This window comes from Palaemon carinicauda, chromosome 28, assembly GCF_036898095.1.
Source record: "Palaemon carinicauda isolate YSFRI2023 chromosome 28, ASM3689809v2, whole genome shotgun sequence".
Taxonomy (NCBI): Eukaryota; Metazoa; Arthropoda; class Malacostraca; order Decapoda; family Palaemonidae; genus Palaemon; species Palaemon carinicauda.
In genome coordinates this window covers 55,630,531-55,655,762 of record NC_090752.1, presented here as the reverse complement: position 1 = coordinate 55,655,762, position 25,232 = coordinate 55,630,531, and the positions used below count along the sequence as shown (strand labels likewise).

At 44.7% G+C, this 25,232-nt stretch overlaps 1 protein-coding gene across 1 annotated transcript; it reads left to right on the top strand.

Annotated features, from left to right (window-relative positions):
* The first annotated feature begins 392 nt into the window (after positions 1 to 392).
* Positions 393 to 25,232, top strand: LOC137622048 (uncharacterized). Its single transcript, XM_068352527.1, has 2 exons — positions 393 to 546; positions 23,494 to 25,232. Exon 2 carries the CDS (start codon positions 23,497 to 23,499, stop codon positions 24,151 to 24,153), a length of 657 nt encoding a protein of 218 aa, XP_068208628.1. The 5' UTR covers positions 393 to 546; positions 23,494 to 23,496; the 3' UTR covers positions 24,154 to 25,232.

Below are 25,232 nucleotides of genomic sequence, written 5' to 3'. Positions count from 1 at the left end.
CTCTTCTATATTTGTTTCACTAAATAAAAATAATCCTACTGTTTTCTTTAGGTCTTCCTCATATGGTTGTTGTAGCTCAATTACTTCATTTATTAAATCTTCCTCCTCATTTTCACAAAAATTACAGTTTATATTCCCCCCTTTGTGTCTATTTACAATATTTAGTTTTAACGTATTAGTTCATGTTTTGTCGTTAAAAATTGTTAGGATACTAAACCAAAAATATTATAGCTTTTAAAAAATCTCAATGTTCCTGTACAAAATTGTTTAAAATATAAAAGGCTTCAAAACAAGGTATATTAAATGATGATTTTTTAGTTCAGATTATCATTTTGGCAGCTAGCGTTCATTTTTGTGTGTGAATAGAACACGCTGTTAACAAGTGTTTGTGTTTCTGGTTAGTAGACAACGCTCAAGACAAGCGTCGTTTCATTTCAGGTTATTGACGTCATCCGTAAACAGAAACACGAATCGACGAGGACTCAAAGTGCAGAATAGCGGCTACTACCGGGAAATTTAGAAGACCACTTGTAGTACTACTCTTTAGTAAGTTTTGTTATTCATATGCAAGTTAAAAAAAGCCGGTAGAAAATTATCTTTGGGAGTTACTGAATATAATTGCATCCTAATCTTATTTTCGTCCTAGTCATTTAGGTTGCCGAGCCCTTCCGGTCAGGCACAGGCTATTGCTTAATTTTCCGTCCATGTCTTGAACTATTAGGCAAACCTGCTAGGTACAATATTCAGTCATAGCTTTGGTTAATGGTTAACCATAGACTACTTGAAAGTTTAGTTGAAGCCATTCAGTTCAGTTCAGCTGTTGGGCGGATGGATGGATTTGCCTTTCCATCGTCACCTCCTTGGTTTTCTTTTTTATTCTAACTCATTTATTTTCTTCTCTCTTTTTATCCACATCTGACAAATATATTCTTTTCTTCTCTCTATTCCTTCTTTCTTAAACAGCACGTTTCCTATTATCTTCTTTTCTTCTTTGTACGGCTGCTGTAATTCTACTATTTTCCTTCTCTTGTCGCTGAGGTCTGGACAGACATTTTTTTGTGTGTAAGATACCTGGCCACTGTTTCAGGATATGGTAAATATTAACATTAACACCACCTCGGAGCCTTTGTAGTTTGTGGGGACAGGTCTTGGAGCTCCCGAAAATCGAGTTAAAAATGTCCGAAATTGGCTCTTTTTCAAGGGAATGATCACAGAATGAAATGGTATTAAATTCACTAGTTTTGTAAATGCTTGTCCCAACAAAGTACATACTAGGACAGGGTTGCGATCGCCAGAAAATAGAGTAAAGATCATCACCTATCGAGTTTTTCACGGGAAGTTTAACAATGATATAATGAATTAACTAAATTTGTAAATGCTTGTCCCAACAATCTACGTACAAGGACCACTTGGCGCATGAATGCCGGAAACGTGCGAGAAAAATGGACAACAACTAACCCAAACTTCCCCCCTAACCTGTCCTACAAGCCGTGTCCATACCTTCGTAATGACCTAACGGCCTGCGACCCCCCCCAAACACTGTCGTTATTATACAAACCCCACAAACCCAACCTAACCGTACCTAGTAGTTCCCAGGTCACAATCCCTAGCAGGGGCAAGCCCCCGGACCCCCTTCGTAAGAGTCTCTACTACACAAAACAGCTATGGGCAGCACTCTAAATTATATCTCAACCACATTGTAATAATAAAAAAGTTACTCAGGGTTACCTTAATATTTGTAGTCGCTGAAGTCTAAATCCTTGGGTTCTTGCGCCTTCACAGGGACCCCTAAAATCACCTAAGAGCCCTTCTTGAAATAAAAAATGAAAAAATTACTGGGTAACTCAAGTAAAGTCCTGTAGGTCTAAAACCTTATTGTCTTCAAAGCATCTAGCTAATCTATATGAGTAATAAACTCAACACCATCGCTCAAACTATACGGAACACGTTTGTCCATTACGGCGTTTAGCGTTGGAAAGGGTTGACCTCGTGCAGGTCAATCTCGGGTCGGGGGTGGGGGGGGGATTAAAATTTTCGAAATTACGCGGCCAACATAAGTAGGCCTACAAGCGCACGGAAACGAATGGTTAGTTTGGGTGGTTTGTTTGACACTGGCTTTATCTACCAAAACATCTTAACTAGATGTTGGCTAACCTAACCTTTGGTTGTATATATAACAAATTAGTGTTTGGCATAATTTCAGGCCATGTCCCAACGAACTACAATCTTAACAAGGGGTTGAGAATGTAGATTGTTGCGATTAGCGAAAACATAAATCTGAACATCAATACATTTCCAGGCTTGTGCCACCATCTGATAGGCGAACAGAGCGCTGACCAACGGGTGTTATTATAGTCAGGCAGGAAACAATGTTTGGGGAAATTTAACGATCGAGTAACTTGGCCGTGGCTTCAGCGAACGGTGCATTATAATGACCTTTCCTCTACCTAACAATTCATGATAATTATCATAGCAGTATCAAATGCCACTATAAAGGACGTGTCATAACTAACTACAAACTTAACCAAGGGGTACAAATGTATATTGATGGGACAGCATTAAATTGTAAAAATTAACGATTCTTATCCTGTGACAACGCGGGCTCTATCTATCAGGAAAGTTTGGAAACTAAGCAGGAGCTACCCGTGGCTTGCGTCCGGACCGGGGTGAACTTAGAAAATATTGTCGTTGTAAAGGTAAAATATAATGCTATTTATAATGATAAAATAACTTCATATCATGGTATATCGGATCATAGTAAAGAACATCTTCCCCATAAGGAAAAACGATTTGGCTAGTAATAAGAAAGATATTGCCCTGTCCCTATGAACTACATTCACCCCCAGTTGGTTACCATAGGAATCCTATTGCTGGGCAGCGCCATGCGTAGCTGCCGGCATTTACTCATCTTCTGATCGCCCATAAGATAAGAGGTCTCCGCTCTTCTCTCTACGAATCTGACTTACATAAACCACACTGCATTTCCATTTATAGTGCATAATGCTTTGTGTCTTTCGTTATCATTGTCACTAGCCTAAGTGTGCTACGCTTGTGCTTAACCATGGCTAATGCTATGGCAAACAATATTTTGTGGAATCTCCATGTGGGTTTGTAGGAAATGGCCGTACTCCCAGTGGGAGAGATTTCTTGATTGATGCAAGTAACGAGCTAAGAGAGATTGTTCTCCGTCGTCTTCCAATAATGGTAAGAAGCGTGAGGTTTTCTGATATAAAAGATATCCCCCTTCCTGCTCTATCGTATCTTGAGCCTTCTGAGGCTCCAGTTACGGAGGACAAGGGGCATAATGATAGCTTATTGATGATTATGATTTACAGTATATGTAAAATCATCTAATAATGATCTTGGGCTTAGTGATCCCCAGTCAATACTCGTGACAGATCCTATGGCTACGGCTGCTGCACTCTCTCAGAGCCGGATCCAGTCCCAGTATCCGTGGTTCCTGGTTATTCAGAAATGCATAGCTCTCCTTGCCTCCCAATATTGTATTGAGTGGTGAGCCCCGTGTGGTAAATTTTATCTGTTGTTTACTTGTCGCTTTTGAAGATATTTTCTATCAAGGCGTTGAAAGTCCCCCTTTCCCGTACATGGACCTCTAGAGTAGAGACTGTTATCCCCCTACCCCCCCGTACAAAGGCAGACCAGTAGGATGATCTGTTTTATCCTCCTGCTCATGAGCCAGGCTTGCTTCGTACCTTCAAGGGTCCTCGGCCCTGCTCTTCTTTTACAAATTCTCTGTCCCAGAACTCCCCATTTTCAGTATATTGTGGTTGGTAGGACTGCTTCTTCTGTGTCCACTAAGGCAACTTTGGTCAGACCAAGTTGCTCTGAACCTATTGTGTCGTCTCTTCCAAGCAAACTGTTGGAAGTCAATAGTAACTACAACATATACACTAATTCTGCGCATTTTGTCCATATCTGACTCATCCCAGACGTGTTCTCAGGCAAACAAGTCTGTACGTACCGATGTATCCATACATGATGATCACTTAACGCGTTGCTGTGCCCACGCATGATGACGTCGCTGAACGCGTTGCCATTTCAACGTGTAATGATGTTCCTCTGCTTGATGGCTATTATTCTGTGTCACCTGATAATGCACATTCTGATCGTGCTGCCACGACCTAAGGTTGTTTAGGAATGAAATCCCGCATGGTCATAGTGTATTCCATTGTCGGCTTCAACTAAATATCAGGTAGCTTCGACTTACAATCCACAATGTACTCACACAAGTACCTGTCCTAATGTGTTTATTGATTCAAATTTTGCATGTTTTTTTGGAACAACTGAAACTTTATATCCTCATGTGAACCTTCTTTGTTCCGTAACTGACATACAAACCACGCTATTTAATAGGGGTTATTACTTTCGGCGTAGCTGAAATGACGAGCCATTAGAATTTTAATGAGGGTTTACTACCCCACCGCTAGTTAGCAGGGGGTAGGGAGGGTAGCTTGCTACCCCCCCCCCCTCCCTCACACACACCTGTGCTTGAGCTCACTTAGCTCTCGGCTCGGGTGGTAGTCGGACGTGTTCTCTCTCACCCTCGCCTCTCTGACAGCCATTAATGTCTTTTTGCTTTCTCTCCTACAGGTTTGTGTGTGAAGTTGGCCTCTGCGAAAATGCGCAAATGTCCTGGATTACCCGACCGCCCATGTGGTACATTTATGTCGGCGGTCGAGACAGACTCTCACACCCTTTGTCCTTACTGTAGGGGCCAACGGTGTGATAGTAGTAATAAGTGTGGTGAGTGCAGGGACCGGTCTACCTCCCAGTGGGAGAGGTTTTCTCGGCGACGGAAGAAGAAGTCCAGGCGGGATATTTCTCCTTCGAAGATTTCTTTGAAAGGAGAAAATCCCAAGGACTCTTCTTCCGCTGCCCAAACCTCCTCCGAAGCTCCCACTCGATCAGTTTCTTTCGAGAGACGGTCGAGTGGTAGCGTAGACCATAGTTCTGTTTCCCGACCTCGGGGTTCGAGAGATGGCGTTGCCTCCCCTAGCGAGGCAGCTCCACCTTTTCCCCCGGGGGAGGATTTAAATGTTAATGTAACTGATTTATTCCAGCTTTGGTCTTCCTTAGGGCTCGAGGGTTCGCCCTCCAAGGAAGCCTTGATTGACATCATCCGGTTGGGTGCCGCTGTCAAGCAATCGCTGACTTTGGCAGAGGTTGATCCTCTGTCTATTGTCAACGTTGTGGTGTCAGAAGTATCCAATGCGGTATCTCCTAATACCTCTGCAACTTCTCAACCCGCAGTAGCTGAAGGCTTAGTTTCTCCCGGTCCTGCACAACCTACGAGGGAGAAACTTAAGTCCTGCCGGTGATTCTCCCCCTCGGAGGAGTTCACTCACAGACTCCTTTTCGGAGGACTGCTGAAGGTCAGCTTGCTGACTCAATGGCCCCCAGAGGGCATATTCGTCGTAAGGCTCGCCTTCCTCTTCGCCGGAGAGGCCTTCCTTCACCTTATAAGACGGTGATGAGGCGCCTCTTCGGTTCACCATCACCGTTGCAGTCCGCCGCAGAGGAGCCTCGTCATCGATTTCCGACTGTTCCTGCTACTACCCTGGACCTCTGCGGATTGTTCACGATCCCCTTCGGTGGAAGGTCGTCCTTACAAAGGGCACGCCGACCTTCCACCCGTCAGACCTGCTGTCCCTGTTCCTGGCTGCTGATGCGCTTTATGCGCCAACCAAATCTGTTTTCAAAAACAGGCACCGGTCCCATCGGGGCAACAAGGGCGTACGCGCAAATTAGCGCATACGTCCCTTACGCGCCATGCCAAGCATGCGCGCCGACATTCTCCTGACCTCACTGAGGATTCAGAGATAGCGCGTCAGCACTCACCTGCTGCTGCCGTTCCTGAGTTAGCGCGCCAGCGCTCACCTGCTGCCGAGGTTCCTGATAAAGCGCGCCAGCGCTCACCTGCTCCCCAGCGCGCCACTGTGCAGAACAGCACGCTCGCCGGTATGGGGGAAGGTTCCAGAAAGGTCCAGGGACATTTCTTCTTTATCTTCTTTTTCTTTACAAGCGAACCCCCCTATGGAAACTCCTCCCAGGGATCGGTCGATTCCTGTTCCTCCAGAGGGAGTGTCTGATAGCGCAGCCATCAGCCAGCAGTCTTGGTTTGGGGCACTTATCAGAGCAGTCACGCAGGCTGTCAAGCCTTTTCTCTCTGATTTGGGCCACAAATCCTTGGCTGCGCCTTGCTTTGGGTTGTCTACGACCCCCTCAGTATTCACTTTGGTGTTCGTGTTGGTGTCAGCAAGGGCCCATGCCAGGGGAATTTGTCTGATACAGTACTTAGACAACTGGCTAATATTGGTGGACTCAGAGTCATAACTTTGTCATCCTCAGGACAGGATCCTCTCGTATTGTTACAATCTAGGGATTGTTACAAATCTGGAGAAGTCCAAGCTTTCACACAAGCAAAGAATGATATATCTGGGCATGGACTTGGACACGGTAGCAGGAAAAGTCTATCTGGCCCAAGATAGGGTAACCTGGATCAAGGAATCAGCTCACCCCTTCCTTCATCAGGCACAAGTATCAGCAGAACGGTGGCTTCGGCTTCTATGCCACTTAATCTCGCTTGGAAAGCTTGTTCCTCATTGTCGAACCTGCAATCATTGGGGTGGTGTCTAAAAAGACACTGGTCACAAGCCGCAGATTCCCCTTGACCTCTTGTACCAGTTAAGCAAGACACCAGATTTGATCTTCTTTGGTGGCTAAATGATGAGAATCTGCTACTGGGGTCTTCCTTAGAGTGTTCCCCTTCGAATATCTTTTTGTTAATAGATTCGACAGTGAAAGGCCTGAGGCCCATTTCAAGGACCATCTAATGTCAAGACTGTCATCACTAGAAGATAAGTCTCTTCCTATCAACATTCTGGAGTTGAAGACAGCCTGTTTAGCCTTACAACACTTCCAGCCATAGCTAAGAGACCACTCTGTTGCACTGATGAACTACACCGTATCCCTAGTGGCATATGTCAACAGAGAAGGCTACACAGTATTGCAGCTTACCTGCCAGCTAGCTGTATTGATACACTACTAGGTAGTACGCAATGTAATATTCATCTCAGCCTGTTCATTTCCTGCAAAAGGAAAGTTATAGCAGACAAGATGAATCTCCAAGATCAAATACTGTAGTTGATTGAGAATGGTCTTTGCATCTTCAAGTAGCGACAAGGTTCATGACTTTGTGGGGTTCCCTGGCAATAGACATGTTTGCCATAAGCCTCAACAAAAAATTACCAGTCTAATGCTTATCAGTGCCAGACCCAGCTGCAGTACTCAAGGACATATTCCAGCACCCCTGGGAAAACCTCAATGTCTGTGCTTTTCTTCCTACTTTAAAGGGTGATGAATAGTGTTATCATATCTAGATCTATGCCAGAAATCTTCAAATCAGTCAATCCCTAGATCTAAAATTGCTTCTAGCAGCTCTGGTATAGCCTTGAGGAGAATGGTACCATGACCTGTCCCATCTACTTCAGGCACTGAGATAGCTTCCACTGTGGCACAACTTGCAGGGTTTCTACAACTCTATGAAGTCTCTATAAATTTGTAGGTGGAGATTATCCAGCACTTCTTCCAAGAGAGATGCTGTTCGCATGAGACAGTGCAAGACATGACCAGATACCTCAGGAAATTTTCCTCTGATGTGTACCAAATAAAGTATGCCATCTTCTATGGTTGTTGCCATGGAAGGATTACTTCTCCTCTTGGAGCCTCTATTCTGCTTGTAGTAGATTTTCTGGCATACCTACAAAAGGGAAAACTGCGTCTCAGTCTCAACAGAAAAAGGGTATTTTTTGTCCTTGAGCCAGGTGCTTAGACTGAGAACAGTGGGAAGTATCCAGACTCATTAGAAGTATGCAACAGACCTGTCTCCCTCGTGATATTCAACCTTCAGCCTGGGATGTGACCAAGGTGTTGCAATCATTCAAGAAAGCTTCGTGTGAACCGTCGAAACTAGCTTCAGATGGGGACCTCACCTTTAGAGATGGTTTTACTCCTTGCTTTGGCTTTGAATAAGTTCATAAGCAAACCACATGAACTCTCGTATTGGTTCTCTCACTGAATACTAGGGACAGGTCTTTTTATCTTTGGTACCCGGCTTTGTTGCAAAACTGAAAATCTTGTTAATCACTGATTCCAGATTTTCTTTATTTACAGTTTCTTAGCTAAGGGAAATAACTGGTTAATCAGATAAATTCCTTTTGTGTCCTGTAAGGATGCTAAAGTGCTACCATAAGGGAACCCATACTGCCAGACATAGTATACTGTACAGAACCTATTCGTGAGCACAGATAGGGTGAAAAAGAGTCACCAGGAACACAATGATCTTTTGGCTGCAGGAGACTATCAATTGAGCATTACGCCCAAGATTCCCTGGTGTGTTCAACCAAGCTAAGGTGTTTGCCAATGAGATCAGAGGAGTTGGTACTACTCTAAAGCAAGAAAAATTTCTCACTAGCTCAAATTTTAGACGCTGGCATATGGAAGCGTCTGACCACCTCTACTGTGCATTATTTGTGGGAATGCACTCACAAGCATCTGAATACTTTTTCACTAGGACCTGTAATTGGTGCTCACCAAGTCATGTACTGACCTTAGTTCCTATACAAGACCAAAAGTATCATGTCTAAGATGACAGTTACAGTGTACACCTAGGATGAGAGTGAGAGTGTCTGGTCCCTTTCCTCTCTTCTTCCCCTCCCTTGAGGTAAAGCAGTTGGAACCCCATAGAGCTGGTTGGATGTTGATACAGGTAAAACAACACTGATAACTAGCAGCATTTCAATGTCTTTTGAAATAGAAGTGTTCATTCCACTATCCTCCTCCTGAGGAGGAGGATGGATATGTATAGGTAAACCCATTGATTTGGATTTGCCGTACTTCACAGAATCTCTATATTTTAAGAGAGAGAGAGAGATTTTCTTGCAAAACAGCCTTGGTTACCTGGGCTGTGAACCTGATGGTACAGTACTTTCCACCCTGTTTCACAAGGTGACTGGGATGCTATGCTCTACACCTTACGAGGTCCGAGCATAGGTATCCCAGGATTTTAGCGAGACAGTTTGGTGTTGGGACTTCCACCAACCTAAGAATGAATCAATTAAAGGAAAAAAGTTTGTATTCGGGAAGAGCAAATCACAAACATTAGAAGTAATTTGTATTTTTCCTAACCTGAATCCTCTAACTTAACTTTCTGCCTTCTACTTCCTCCAAGTCCCAGATGCAAAGTGTAACGGCAGAAGAGGCGGGGCTTTCCCTCAGCTGGCTGCTAATTACCAGCTATTGCCAACACCTCTTAATAATGTTTTTAACTGTTGATTTCCAACCACACACAAGTCAATTCTCACATTAAATGATGAAAGTTTCTCTAGTTATAAAGAATACAAATTACTTTTAAGATTTGTGATGTTTTGCTTTGATTCAATGTTATGAGCTGCTGATGTGTGATATTTTATAAATATATACGGTAATTTTCAATATTAAACTTACCCGATAATCATGTAGCTGTCAACTCCGTTGCCCGACAGAATTCTACGGAAGGGATACGCCAGCGATCGCTATACAAGAGGGGGGGTGTACTCACAAGCGCCACCTGTGGCCAGGTACTGCAGTACTTCTTGTTGACACCACTTCAATTTTTCCTCTGTCGTGCTTCCGGCAAGACGTTCATGGATACGCTTATAATTTTGGAGTCTTGTTCACGGTTTTTGGTGAAGTATTGCTCTAAGATTTCAGCTTTCGCTATTCAGGAAGTTTTATTATTAGCTTAGCTAGCTTTTGGAATTAATTTGATTAATTCTGGTGACGAAGAGAGTATGAACTCTCTTTCACCTTTAAATGGCCGACCCTTCCCTTAGACGGAAGTGTTGGTGTCTAAGAGAGTATAGACTCTCTTTCTTAATTTTGCTTAACAAAAGTTATAGATTTATTTTTTATCTCTCCGCCTTTTATAGGCCTCTTCGATTAACTTCCTTTTATTATAAACTTATTAAAATTAATTTTTATATTTGTTTATATTCGACCTTTCCTAATAGTAGGCGGTCTTTTCTTGGTACCGAAGTTAATTAACATTGAGCCCGTCATTTCGGTTTTACCTGTTAACATATTATGCTATTTTAATGTTTTTGAAAGAATTTCTTTGATAGTCTCGTACTGTTTTCAAAGTTGAACTAACGTTTTGTTTTGTCTCTGCAGTTGTTGACGTTCAGAACGTTCAACTTGCGCTCTATCGTTACGATAGAGAGAGAATTTTCACGGTGTCACGTTGCAGTAAGAGTTACCGTGTCTAGCGTTTTGTTCATTCTTTCTTAGCTTAATGGTTTTAATTCTAATAAAGGAACTTTTTATTTGGGAAATATTTCAGTTTTTTTCCTTTAACAATAATATGTTTTAACGATATATATGATTGGGCTCTTCTCTCAGGTTCTAAGTCAAGAGAGAGAGAGAGAGAGAGATAGAGACGGAGGGAGAGAGAGCTGGATAAACGTTTCGTTCAAGCGAGTAACGTTGTTATCGTTTTTGCTCTTCTCCCTAGTCTCTTTAGGGGAAGAAGGTAAACGTTTCATGAGTTTTATTCTTGTTCTCAAGCTTTATGCGGTGAGAGATTTTAAACGTAGTTTATTTGATCTAGTGTTTAGTCTCTTTCCAGCCACTGAATTATTTATCTTTCATTAGAATTTTCTGTTACATTGTAATTCTGTTTTCGCAATTACTAACTTTTAAGGAAGGATAGAATTGCGTGTTTCAGTTACAAACCACTTAAAGTTTCGAGTTCAGTGAAATAAGTGCAAACAGAAAATCAAAAGTGATTAGCGCAAAGTGTGTCAGTGGTGTGCGTGAGGGTACTTCTGTGCGTGCCAGTCGTCCTCCCAGTCCGGGACCTCTTGCAAGCTCCCAAGCCCAGGGGAGAAGCAATGTCGAAGGGCAAAAGGGTTCGGCAGGCCTTGATCGGCGCACAGAAGTATCCTCGGTGGTTGCGGGCGTGTCTTACAGAGACCGTCACTCCCACCCGCAGACGATTGAGCCCGTCTTTTACTCGTCTGCAGAAGAAATGTCAGGGAGAAAACGCTGGACTCAGGTCTCAAGACCTCTCAAACGCAAAGTCCAGACCTCAAGAGTTCTACAACCTGGTTGCAGTCATTGGATTAGCTCTGACTCTCCGCAGTCATCAGGTGACTGCACACCTCCTTAGAGAGGTAAAGTGATGCCGCAACAGACCTCATCTTCTGTTAAGGCTTTGCCTCAGCAGACCTTAGCGTCTGTCGACCCCAAGATGACTTTGCTGCAGTCCATGCAGTCACAGCTTGCGGTCTTAATGCGTGAGTGTCAGGCTGAGAAGGTTACACCTCCTCCTGCGATCGCTCCGCCTCACCGCAGTCCAGTCTGCCAGGCGTACGAAGTTGAGGTTCCTCAGGATACCTTACCGCGTACTGAGTTGCCAGTTACCAGCGGTGTGCAGCAACCTCCGCCTTCCTTAAGGCAACCTCAGCAATGGGAGCAGGAGTCTTATGCCTTACTTCCTCCGCTTCCGCCTGCGGTTCCACCAGCGAGGCATCAATCTCTTGAGGTACGACAACCTCTTCCATCCATGAGGCAGCCACCTCAGCACTCGCTGCAGCGACCTCAACCCTCCTCAAGGCGAGAGCCTCAACTCCTTAGGCTAGCACCTCAGGAATCTCAACTCGCGAGACAAGAACTACGTTCTGCGCAACCGCTACCTCAACTCTCGCAGCTCACACCTCAGGAACCTCAACTCGTTCCTCAGGAACCTGCTACTGCGCATCCGCTACCCTTACAGCAAGCGCAACTCTTGAGACAAGAAACTCATGCTAGGAGTCAGCCACCTCAACGCATGCATCTGCCACTTTCTCCTCAACTTGAGCCTCTTCCCATTCAACTTTGAAATAACAAATGACAATAATAACACCTCATTACTTTCATAACTTACATTTGTAATCATATACATGTATGCCTACACAAACATTATGATAATGGAGGTTATTCGTATTACTTAAATAAAAAAAAAAATATATATGTATTCCTTGCAATATATTTTTAACAAATCGCAAATATGGCAAAATATCTTCAAAACAAAAATGAATCATGAGTTATGAATGTAATGTAAATATTATGTTGATATTAAAACCCCATGCAAACATGCATGAAGTAATGCAGTGTTGCCAACAGGGCGAGTTTCCCTGTCCTGAGGTGAAGTAGATTATAGATCGTATATTTAGTGCAGCTTAATTCTACGATTATCATGCCTGCTATCAAATTCATCAACAAAACTGTCTAAATCAATTCCCTCGGCACGTGCACTTTCAATGGACAGTAATGCGATATTACTCAATCTAGCACTGGTCATGGAATTTCTGAGAAATGTTTCACGCCATGCAACATGCTCTGCTTCTCTTACAGCATGCTCTACATACAGCATGCTCTGCATACAGCATGCTCTACATACCTTACCGCATGCTTCTCAGTCACACATCTTTGGTTGTTGCCAACTCACTAGACTGTCAAGCAGTTTCATAACGTTGCCTTCTAGTCTGCTGCTTTTGCACCAGTGAAACCCTCACTGAGAGAACAGCTTTTCTCGGATATGGTCCCTGTAGATGAGAAAGTGCTTTTCTCCCTCCTTCTGATATTCCCTTGAGGACTCTGTCATTTGGAGAGGAGCCTTTTGCTGCGTAGCCTCCTATGGACTTTTATTTAAGCATAACATGCTTTCAGGGAAGGTAATGGTTCCACTTCAGTCGCTAACCCCGTCTGTTACCACACCTGCTCCCATAGACCTTGAGCTGTGTTGCAAGACATGCAGTCCAAGCTTAGTCCTTGTTAGAGGATTTTTTGTTTACGGAGTCAGTGTGTCACTGGGAAGACGTTCAACAACCAGCAGAAGTGACTTGTTGTGACGCAGTGCGACAACCTCAGCAACCCGATAAGGAGTTGTCTATACGATCCAGACAGTCTAGACAGCTTCGGGTTGTCACTGTACTTCCTCGCTTCCCCATGGTTGACAGTTCATAGACTGTGCAGCAGTACCATGATCTTGTGTCCGGCTCCGTCAGACGACTGGCTTTTAAGAGCTCCCACAAGTCGTCGCTGTCTGGAGATTCTCAGATGGACTATGGATCTGACCAAGGAACTGGGCCTCCTGGTCAATTTTGAGGAGTCTCAGCTCGTCCCATCCCAGACCATTGTCTACCTGGGTATGGATCTTCAGAGTCGAGCTTTTCGGGCTTTTCCGTCGGCCCCAAGGATCTTCCAAGCCCTAGAATGCATCCAGAGCATGCTGAGAAGGAACCGATGCTCAGTCAGGTAGTGGATGAGTCTAACAGGGACACTTTCATCGCTGGCCCTGTTCATCGTGTTAGGGAGACTCCACCTCCCCCCCCTTCAGTATCATCTAGCTGCTCACTGGATAAAGGACATGACGCTAGAGACGGTCTCAGTTCTTGTTTCCGAAGAGAGGAGGTCTTCTCTCGCGTGGTGTAAGAACAGCTTTCTTCTCAAGGAAGTCTACTTTTGGCTGTTCAGAAACCCGACCGCCGTCTCCTCTCGGACGCATCAGACACGGGCTGGGGTGCGACTTTGGACGGACAGGAATGCTCGGGAACATGGAATCAGGAGCAAAGGACACTTCACATCAATTGCAAGGAGTTGTTGGCGGTTCTTCTGGCCTTGATAAACTTCAAGTCCCTCCAGCTTAACAAGGTGGTGGAGGTGGACTCTGACAACACCACAGCCCTGGCTTACATCTTCAAGCAGGGAGGGATTCTTTCGTGGAAGTTGTTCTAGATCGCAAGGGACCTCTTCATCTGGTCAAAAGATCGAAAGCTCACGCTGGTAACGAGGTTCATTCAGGGCGGTATGAATGTCATGGCAGATCGCCTCAGCCGGAAGGGTCAGGTCATCCCTACAGAGTGGACCCTTCACAAGAGTGTTTGCAGCAGACTTTGGGCCCTGTGGGGTCAGCCAACCTTAGATCTGTTCGCTACCTCGATAACCTAGAGACTCCTGTTGTATTGTTCTCCGATTCCAGACCCAGCAGCAGTTCACGTGGATGCTTTTCTGCTGGATTGGTCCCATCTCGACCTGTATGCATTCCCGCCGTTTTAGATTGTCAACAGGGTACTTCAGAAGTTCTCCTCTCGCAAAGGGACACGGCTGACGTGGATTGGCTCCGCTCTGGCCCGCGAGAGAATGGTTCATAGAGGTACTGCAATGGCTGGTTGACATTCCCAGGACTCTTCCTCTAGGAGTGAACCTTCTACGTCAACCTCACGTAAAGAAGGTACACCCAAACCTCCACGCTCTTCGTCTGACTGCCTTCAGACTTTCGAAAGACTCTCAAGAGCTAGGGGCTTTTCGAAGGAGGCAGCCAGAGCGTTTGCCAGAGCAAGGAGAACATCCACTCTCAGAATCTATCAGTCTCAAAGGGAAGTCTTCCGTAGCTGGTACAAGACCAATGCAGTTTCCTCAACCAGTACCACTGTAACCCAGATTGCTGACTTCCTGTTACATCTAAGGAAAGTAAGATCCCTTTCAGCTCCTACGATCAAGGGTTACAGAAGTATGTTGGCAGCGGTTTTCCGCCACAGAGGCTTGGATCTTTCCACCAACAAAGATCTACAGGACCTCCCTAGGTCTTTTGAGACCTCAAAGGAACGTCGGTTGTCCACTCCAGGCTGGAATCTAGACGTGGTCCTAAGGTTCCTTATGTCATCAAGATTGGAACCTCTCCAATCAGCCTCTTTTTAGGACCTCACATTAAAAACTCTTTTCTTCGTGTGCTTGACAACAGCGAAAAGAGTAAGTGAGATCCACGCCTTCAGCAGGATCATTGTTTTCACATCTGAAACGGCTACATGTTCCTTGCAGCTCGGTTTTTGCTAAACGAGCTTCCTTCACGTCCTTGGCCTAAGTCGTTCGAGATCCCAAGCCTGTCCAACTTGGTGGGGAATGAACTGGAGAGAGTACTTTGCCCAGTTAGAGCTCTTAGGTACTATCTAAAAAGGTCTTAACCTTTACGAGGACAATCAGAAGCCTTATGGTGTGCTATCAAGAAACCTTCTTTCCCAAGTTCTAAGAACTCAGTTTCTTACTATTCAGGCTTCTGATTAGGGAAGCACATTCTCATCTGAAGGAAGAAGACCTTGCTTTGCTGAAGGTAAGGACACATGAAGTGGGAGCTGTGGCTACTTCAGTGGCCTTCAAACAGAACCATTCTCTGCAGAGTGTTATGGATGCAACCTATTGGAGAAGCAAGTCAGTGTTCGCATCATTCTATCTCAAAGATGTCCAGTCTCTTTACGAGTACTGCTACACCCTGGGACCATTCGTAGCAACGAATGCAGTAGTAGGCGAGGGCTCAGCCACTACATTCCCATAATCCCATAACCTTTTAACCTTTCTCTTGAATACTTTTTATGGGTTGTACGGTCGGCTAAGAAGCCTTCCACATCCTTGTTGATTTGGCGGGTGGTCAATTCTTTCTTGAGAAGCGCCGAGGTTAAAGGTTGTGATGAGGTCCTTTAGTATGGGTTGCAGCCCTTGATACTTCAGCACCTTAGAGTTGTTCAGCCTCCTAAGAGGAACGCTGCGCTCAGTAAGGAAGACGAACTTATTTAAGGCAGAGTAATGGTTCAAGTCGACTTCCTTACCAGGTACTTGTAATTTCATTGTTATTTTGAATAACTGATAATATGAAATACAGGATACTTAGCTTCTTGATATACATGTACACTGGTTTTCACCCACCTCCCTGGGTGTGAATCAGCTACATGATTATCGGGTAAGTTTAATATTGAAAAATGTTATTTTCATTAGTAAAATAAATTTTTGAATATACTTACCCGATAATCATGATTTAATTGACCCACCCTTCCTCCCCATAGAACCAGTGGACCGAGGAAAAATTGAAGTGGTGTCAACAAGAAGTACTGCAGTACCTGGCCACAGGTGGCGCTTGTGAGTACACCCCCCCTCTTGTATAGCGATCGCTGGCGTATCCCTTCCGTAGAATTCTGTCGGGCAACGGAGTTGACAGCTACATGATTATCGGGTAAGTATATTCAAAAATTTATTTTACTAATGAAAATAACATTTTTCAATATTAAACTTACCCGGTGATCATATAGCTGTCAGCTCTGCTGCCCGACAGAAAAACCTAAGGACAAAATACGTCAGCGATCGCTATACAGGTGGGGGTGTACATCATCAGCGCCATCTGTCGAGCAGGTACTAAGTACTCCAATGTCAACAAAGAACCAATTTTCTCTCTGTCGTGCCACCGGCAAGACCTACTAAATATGCTGTTGTTTTCTGGATTGATTTTCACGTTATTTGGTGAAGTATTCATTTCTGGTTATTAGCTTTCGCTGTGCAGAGGTTATCTTCAATACTTCCTTGCATTCTTTTATTGAATTTTGGATTATTTGTTGACGACTTGGATAGATTTTGAATTCCTCCTTTGACTAATTCAAGATGTCTGACCCTTCTCAAGTCCCCAAGTACAGGAAGTGTAGCGCTAGGGACTGTTCAAGGCGTCTTCCGAAGGCCTCTATCGATCCGCACACCATTTGTTCCAATTGTAGGGGTAAAGCCTGTCAATTGGAAGATCGATGTGAGGAATGCGTTGGGCTTTCGGAATTCGATTTTCAAGAATTCCTGAAATATGCACGTAGGCTAGAGAGAGATAGAGTCAGGAGGAGTTCGTCTCGCTCAGTTGATTTTTCCTCTCCCCATGCCCCACAACCTATTCCTTCCCCTGTAGTGGTTGCTCCCGACCCCCCTGCTAGCTCTCATCAACCTTCGATGGCAGATATGATGCGTGCCATCCAGGCTCTGGGTGAGAGAGTCGAGTCATTGGCGAATGACCGCAATCAACTCATGGCTGACGTCAGGGAGTTGAAAGGTAAAAGTGCAGTGGGAAGTGAAGTGAGTGTTAGTGCAGTGAAAAGTGTCAGTGTTACGCATGAGGGTGCGTCTGTTCGTGCCTGTCGTCCTCCCAGTCCGGGACCTCTTGCAAGCTCCCAAGCCCAGGGGAGAAGCAATGTCGTACGACCAAAGGGTTCGACAGGCTTTAATCAGCGGACAGACGTTCCCTCCGTGGTTTCGGACGTATCTTGCCTAGATCGTCCCACCCACAAGAAGACGAGTGAGCCCGTTCATTCCTCGTCTGCGGAAGAGGTTTCACGCCAGAAACGATGGACCAAGGTCTCACGGCCTCTTAAACGCAAGGTCCCTTCCGAGCAAGTCCAACGGCTCAGGTGTAGCCACTGGGTCAGTTCGGACTCGCTGCAGTCCTTCGACGACTGCACACCTCCTAAGAGAGGCAAAGTGGTACCGCAACGGGCAGTAACTCCGTCTGTTGCCGCACCGGCTGCTGTAGACCCTAAGTGGTCTTTGCTACAGTCTATGCAGACTCAGTTAGCTTCCTTCATGCAGGAGTATCGTGCGGAGAAGGTTGACGCTGCACCCGTTAGCCTACAACCATCCACGGTGGTGCGCCCAGTAGACGCTGAGGCTGCCTGCTCCCGCACTCCAGCTGTGAGAGCTCCACCACCCATGCGCAGTCGACCCTGCCAGACGCACGTTGACGTTCACCGACGCAGGGAACCCTCCGTTGACGTTCGTGTGCTACCACAACAACAGGAGGGTGGAGTTAAGTTGCCGTGTTTTGACGTGGTGCGTCAGCCTCCGCAACCCACGGTGGTCTCCGCTAACCGACCACAGTCAGGAGTAGACGCTTTGCGTCCCCACTCAGCTATGGTTGTTGCCAGTTCTCAGACTGACCAACAGTTCCATGACGTTGGGTCCAGTACAACCACGCATGCACCCGTGCTGCCGGACTCAGCCGACCAGCTTTTACCTACTCCTTTGCCGCTTCCTCTTCAACATTCAGACGATGGACTCTCTGATGATGACGACGCTGCACATCTTGACGACCAACACTCGGACATCGACGAACCCAAGACCACGCCTCCCTCTTTAGACTTTAGGAAAGTGCTTGCGCTGTTCAAGGATTTATATCCGGATCAGTTTGTGTCTGCAGCACCACGCTCGCCTCCCTCTGAGTTCGCTTTAGGCATGCAGTCAGCAGCACCTGCCTTTACGAAGCTCGTACTCGCTCGCTCGTCCAAGAGAGCTTTAAGGGTACTGGGAGAGTGGTTGCAGTCCAAAAAGCAACTTGGGAAGACAACCTTCATGTTTCCCCCGGCCAAGCTTGCTTCCAGATCTAGCGTCTGGTATGCCACGGGAGAAGTTCTCGGCTTGGGAGTTCCTGCCTCTGCCCAGGGCGACTTCTCAAGTCTGGTAGACTCTCCCCGCAGGCTGGCTATGAGACGCTCCAAGATTTGCTGGACTCCTTCGGATATGGACCATCTTATGAAAGGAGTTTTCCGAGCATTCGAAGTCTTTAACTTCTTGGACTGGTGTTTGGGAGCGTTGAGCAGGAAGACCTCCCCTTCTGATAAGGAAACTTCCATGCTCATTATGTCCTGCATGGACAAAGCCATACGGGATGGTTCTAGTGAGCTTGCGGCTTCTTTCGTGTCCGGGGTCCTCAAGAAGCGGGATCACCTTTGCTCCTTCTTGTCAGCTGGAGTCACCCCATGTCAAAAGTCGGAGCTTATGTTTGCTCCTCTCTCGAAGTGCCTCTTCCCTGAGGAGTTGATCAAGGAGATTGCCGCCTCCTTGATCCAGAAAGACACTCATGACCTGGTTGCGTCATCCGCACGCAAAGCCACCCCTTTGCCATCTGTGCCTAGACCCAGGTTGGACACTCCAGCGTCAAGATTCATTCCGCCCTTTCGTGGCAGAGCCGCCAGCAGAGGAGGTGCTCGTGCCGAAGGTCAACGCGGGAGCAAGAAGAAGGGTTCCAAGTCCTTTAAAGGCAGAGTCTGACTGCCACCTTCTTCAGACAGCAGTGGGAGCCAGGCTCAAGAACTACTGGCAGGCCTGGGAGAACGGGCGCAGACGCACAATCTGTGAAGTTACTCAGAGAGGGGTACAAGATTCCATTCTTGCGCAAGCCCCCTCTAGCAACAACTCCCATCGACCTCTCTCCCAGGTACAGAGAGGAGGACAAGAGACTAGCTTTGCAGCAAGAGGTGTCTCTCTTACTACAAAAGGGAGCGGTAGTCAAAGTCCGGGACCATCAATCCCCGGGCTTCTACAACCGTCTCTTCTTAGTGGCGAAGAAGACAGGCGGGTGGAGGCCGGTGCTAGACGTCAGTGCCCTGAATGTCTTTGTCACAAAGCAGACGTTCGCCATGGAGACGACAAAGTCGGTGCTAGCATCGGTCAGGAAGGAAGACTGGATGGTCTCGTTGGACCTAAAGGATGCTTACTTTCACGTCCCCATCCACCCAGATTCCCAACCTTTTCTAAGGTTCGTTTTCGGGAAGGTGGTATACCAGTTTCAAGCCCTGTGCTTTGGCCTAAGCACGGCTCCTCTTGTTTTTACGAAACTGATGAGGAATATTGCCAAATTCCTGCATTTAGCAGACATCAGAGCCTCCCTCTATTTGGACGACTGGCTTTTAAGAGCTTCGTCAAGTCGTCGCTGTCTGGAGAATCTAAAGTGGACTCTGGAACTGACCAAGGAATTGGGTCTCCTGGTCAATATGGAAAAGTCCCAACTCGTCCCATCCCAAACTATAGTGTACCTAGGTATGGAGATTCAGAGTCAAGCTTTTCGGGCTTTTCCGTCGGCCCCCAGAATCAGTCAAGCCCAAGAATGCATCCAGAACATGCTGAAGAAGGACCGATGTTCAGTCAGACAGTGGATGAGTCTGATAGGGACGCTTTCATCACTGGAACAGTTCATCGCGTTAGGGAGACTCCACCTCCGACCCCTTCAATTTCACCTAGCTGTTCACTGGAGAAAGGACAAGACGCTAGAAGCGGTCTCGATTCCTATTTCCGAGAAGATAAAGTCTGCACTGACTTGGTGGAAGAACAACATTCTCCTCAGAGAGGGTCTGCCACTGGCTGTTCAGACCCCCAACCACATTCTCTTCTCGGACGCATCGGACACGGGCTGGGGTGCGACATTGGACGGTCGGGAATGCTCGGGCACGTGGAATGCGGATCAAAGATCGTTACACATCAACTGCAAGGAGCTACTGGCAGTTCATCTGGCCTTGAGAAGCTTCAAGTCCCTCCTTCTAGGCAAGGTGGTGGAGGTGAACTCCGACAACACCACAGCCTTGGCGTACATCTCCAAGCAAGGAGGGACTCATTCGAGGACGTTGTACGAGATCGCAAGGGACCTCCTCACTTGGTCAAGAGATCGAAACATTTCGCTAGTAACGAGGTTCATTCAAGGCAGCATGAATGTCATGGCAGACCGCCTCAGCCGGAAGGGTCAAATCATCCCAACAGAGTGGACCCTTCACAAGAATGTATGCAAGAGACTATGGGCCTTGTGGGGTCAGCCTACCATAGATCTGTTTGCAACCTCGATGACCAAGAGGCTCCCAGTTTATTGCTCACCGATCCCGGACCCAGCAGCAGTTCACATAGATGCCTTTCTTCTGGATTGGTCCCATCTAGACCTTTATGCATTCCCCCCGTTCAAGATTGTCAACAGAGTACTGCAGAAGTTCGCCTCTCACGAAGGGACAAGGTTGACGTTGGTTGCTCCCTCTGGCCCGCGAGAGAATGGTTCACCGAGGTACTGCAATGGCTAGTAGACATTCCCAGAACACTTCCTCTAAGAGTGGACCTTCTGCGTCAGCCGCACGTAAAGAAGTTACACCCAAGCCTCCACACTCTTCGTCTGACTGCCTTCAGACTATCGAAAGACTCTCGAGAGCTAGAGGCTTTTCGAAGGAGGCAGCCAGAGCGATTGCTAGCGCAAGGAGGACATCCACTCTTAAAGTCTACCAGTCGAAGTGGGAAGTCTTCCGAAGCTGGTGCAAGTCGGTCTCAGTATCCTCAACCAGTACCTCTGTAACTCAGATAGCTGACTTCCTTTTATACCTAAGGAAGGAAAGATCTCTTTCAGCTCCCACGATCAAGGGTTACAGAAGCATGTTGGCAGCAGTCTTCCGTCACAGAGGCTTAGATCTTTCCAACAACAAAGATCTACAGGACCTCCTTAAGTCTTTTGAGACCTCGAAGGAGCGTCGGTTGGCCACACCAGGTTGGAACTTAGACGTGGTACTAAGATTCCTTATGTCAGAAAGGTTCGAACCACTTCAATCAGCCTCTTTTAAAGATCTCACTTTGAAGACCCTTTTCCTCGTCTGCTTGGCAACAGCTAAAAGAGTCAGTGAGATACACGCCTTCAGCAGGAACATTGGATTTACATCTGAAACGGCTACATGTTCCTTACAGCTTGGTTTTTTAGCCAAAAACGAACTTCCTTCTCGTCCTTGGCCCAAATCGTTCGATATTCCAAGCCTGTCTATTTTGGTTGGAAATGAACAAGAAAGAGTCCTATGCCCTGTAAGAGCTCTTAAGTACTATTTGAGACGTACCAAACCATTAAGAGGACAGTCAGAAGCTTTATGGTGCGCTATTAAGAAACCTTCTTTACCTATGTCGAAGAATGCAGTTTCTTATTATATCAGACTTTTGATTCGAGAAGCTCATTCCCATCTGAATGAGGAAGACCTTGCTTTGCTGAAGGTAAGGACACATGAAGTTAGAGCTGTCGCAACTTCAGTGGCCTTCAAACAAAACAGATCTCTGCAGAGTGTAATGGATGCAACCTATTGGAGAAGCAAGTCAGTGTTCGCATCATTTTACCTTAAAGATGTCCAGTCTCTTTACGAGAACTGCTACACCCTGGGACCATTCGTAGCAGCGAGTGCAGTAGTGGGTGAGGGCTCAACCACTACATTCCCCTAATCCCATAACCTTTTTAATCTTTCTCTTGAAATGTTTTTTATTGTTGTTTTTTGGGTTGTACGGAAGGCTAAGAAGCCTTTCGCATCCTGGTTGATTTGGCGGGTGGTCAAATTCTTTTCTTGAGAAGCGCCTAGATTAGAGGTTTTGATGAGGTCCTTTAGTATGGGTTGCAACCCTTCATACTTCAGCTCCTAGGAGTCGCTCAGCATCCTATGAGGATCGCGAGGCTCAGTAAGGAAGACGTACTTAAAAAGGCAGAGTAATTGTTCAAGTCGACTTCCTTACCAGGTACTTATTAATTTTATGTTTGTTATTTTGAATAACTGCTAAAATGAAATACAAAATACTTAGCTCTTAATGTTAACATATATTGCTGGTCTCTACCCACCCCCCTGGGTGTGAATCAGCTATATGATCACCGGGTAAGTTTAATATTGAAAAATGTTATTTTCATTAGTAAAATAAATTTTTGAATATACTTACCCGGTGATCATAGATTAAAGGACCCTCCCTTCCTCCCCAATAGAGACCCAGTGGACCGAGGAGAAAATTGGTTCTTTGTTGACATTGGAGTACTTAGTACCTGCTCGACAGATGGCGCTGATGATGTACACCCCCACCTGTATAGCGATCGCTGGCGTATTTTGTCCTTAGGTTTTTCTGTCGGGCAGCAGAGCTGACAGCTATATGATCACCGGGTAAGTATATTCAAAAATTTATTTTACTAATGAAAATAACATTTTTCAATATTAAACTTACCCGGTGATCATATAGCTGATTCACACCCAGGGGGGTGGGTAGAGACCAGCAATATATGTTAACATTAAGAGCTAAGTATTTTGTATTTCATTTTAGCAGTTATTCAAAATAACAAACATAAAATTAATAAGTACCTGGTAAGGAAGTCGACTTGAACAATTACTCTGCCTTTTTAAGTACGTCTTCCTTACTGAGCCTCGCGATCCTCATAGGATGCTGAGCGACTCCTAGGAGCTGAAGTATGAAGGGTTGCAACCCATACTAAAGGACCTCATCAAAACCTCTAATCTAGGCGCTTCTCAAGAAAAGAATTTTTTTTTTTCTCAAGTTATTTGGTTAAACTTTATGAAGTGTTAATTGTATCATACATCTCATGATGTGTTTTGAGTACTGTACAATTGATAGTTTATTTGAATTATTAATTAATAACACAGCACACAAGGTCCTCAACTAACAAACTCAATGAATTTAGGTTCCAAGAAGCTGTTTGTAATTCGGAGTTGTTAAATTTTTGCCTAGGGTAGACCGAACCTGAATCCCATGCCTATGATTTCCTGCTACAAAAGTAAAAAAAATAGTCGAGTTCCATATGAAATAGATATCAGGTTATTACAAATGTCGTTTTGCTTACTGTATTAAATTATATGTTATTGTTTTTATTACAGTACTGTATTTCTGTATCTTATCTTTGTTATTTTCAGTTGCATTTGTGTTTGTATCTTCAAATGTTTGTAAGGTGGAGACCTCCTGTATATGTCTTCATCTTGATTAGGAGTACTGTACAGTATACTATAATTTATTTTAGACTTTTTACTTAATATTTTTCTCTTTCAGAACATGAATGTTGAAAAATTGAGAAACATTGTGACCGACAATGAGGAAATTGCAAAAAGGAGTGTGATACTCTCCGTCGAGTATATGCGCAGTCTTCGGAGTCGTGTAAACATGGCTGCGGACATCCTTTCCGTCTTTGGCAAGGAAAACGTTGAGTGTTTGGACTTTATTACTCAAAAGCTGATATTGGTTACGTTTGTAAATGAATCTGTCTGTTCATTAGGAAGCCTGAAGACCATACAGTATAAGCCTTCTAACTCTTCACAGCAGCATGCCTTATACTACAATGTTCATTCAATACAACCCATAACAGCTCGCGTCGAGGGAATCCTGACGGGAGTGCCCCACTTTTATTCGTCGAGTCAGTTGCCAAAGGTGACTGAGACAATCAAGGAGAAAATGCCAACACTGAAAGACATCAAGTTAGATTATATTCCCTGGCCTGGGACATCCATCATGTGTGGTGACATGTCTGTGAAAGCTTTGACAACTGATCTCAGTGCATCACACGCTAAACTTGTTCAGCAGACGCCTCTTCCCTTAGGAGACTTTGAAGGTCAAATGTCATTCAAGATCATAGAATTGGTTGATTTGGTTGAGAATAGTGATTTACCAGTTGAAAAGAAGGATGACATAACTCTTCATAATTGGTGCTATTAATTAACCACTCTTGATTCCTTTACCAGATTCATTTCCTGTATCAAATACAGGTTCAGTGTAAACTTGCTCCTGACAGTTTAGAAGGAGAGCTTGCTTTAGTCTTCGTAAATTATATAAAGTTATGTAAGTTTACTATGTAACAGTATTCTTTGTATTGTATTTTGAAATGGTTATAAAATCTGTGATCATTACAAGATGCTAGTCATTAGATAAAGGCAACTTATACTGAAAAGACTTGATGACTTCAGTCTGTGCTCTGAAGTAAATGTATGTGCTCTGGTTACATTGCTCAATAAGGTCACTCAAGTAAATTTTGTATTGAAGCTGCGTGACTGATCAGTGTTGTAGTTTTTCATGCATTTATAGGGATTGCTTTTTATGTTTTGACTGATTTGTTATGAGAATAAATCGTCACTGGTTTACAAATAGTTGAATGGTAATATTTTTTCTCTTGTAGACAGAAGTTCCTCATTTGGAAGTGTATTCACCTGTTTTATAAGTAAATCGAGATTATGAACTTTCATGGGTTGGAAAGTAATATACAGTATATTAACTGAATAAATACGGTAAATACTTTTTTATCCAAGATAAGACAAACTAAAGTAATTGGTAATTCCTCATACTTGTAATTTACTTCATAAAATATCAGGTACAGTACTGTGTTTTGCTCTCTGTAACTATGTCTGAACTTTTCTATGACTTTTCTCCATAGATAAAGTATCGTTGTGCTCCTTGTTAGTCTTCCAGTAACCTGTTGTGAAAAATGAAAGTTAACTCTTATTTTAGTTTACTTCTTGGGGAGTGCTCGTAATTTTTTCTTTTCTTAATCCATTAGAAAGTCTGAAGGATATGTTACACTTAGCTAGGGCAGGATACATTTTTTCATTGAAAACATAATTTATTTCATAATGAAGTACAGGACAGTATTATGTACTGTAGTAGTAGCATGGTAATAATTGAATTTAAAATTTTGAGTAGAAAGAGCAGTTTACAAAGAATTAGTTATTGAGTAATTTTGAAGGGCACATAACTGATATTATTATGTATTTTGCTCACTTTGATTAATACCTTTATCATTA

Bases quoted from the DNA above. Each gene is read 5' to 3' on its own strand.
- LOC137622048 (XM_068352527.1), top strand. From the start codon at position 23,497: ATGAATGTTGAAAAATTGAGAAACATTGTGACCGACAATGAGGAAATT.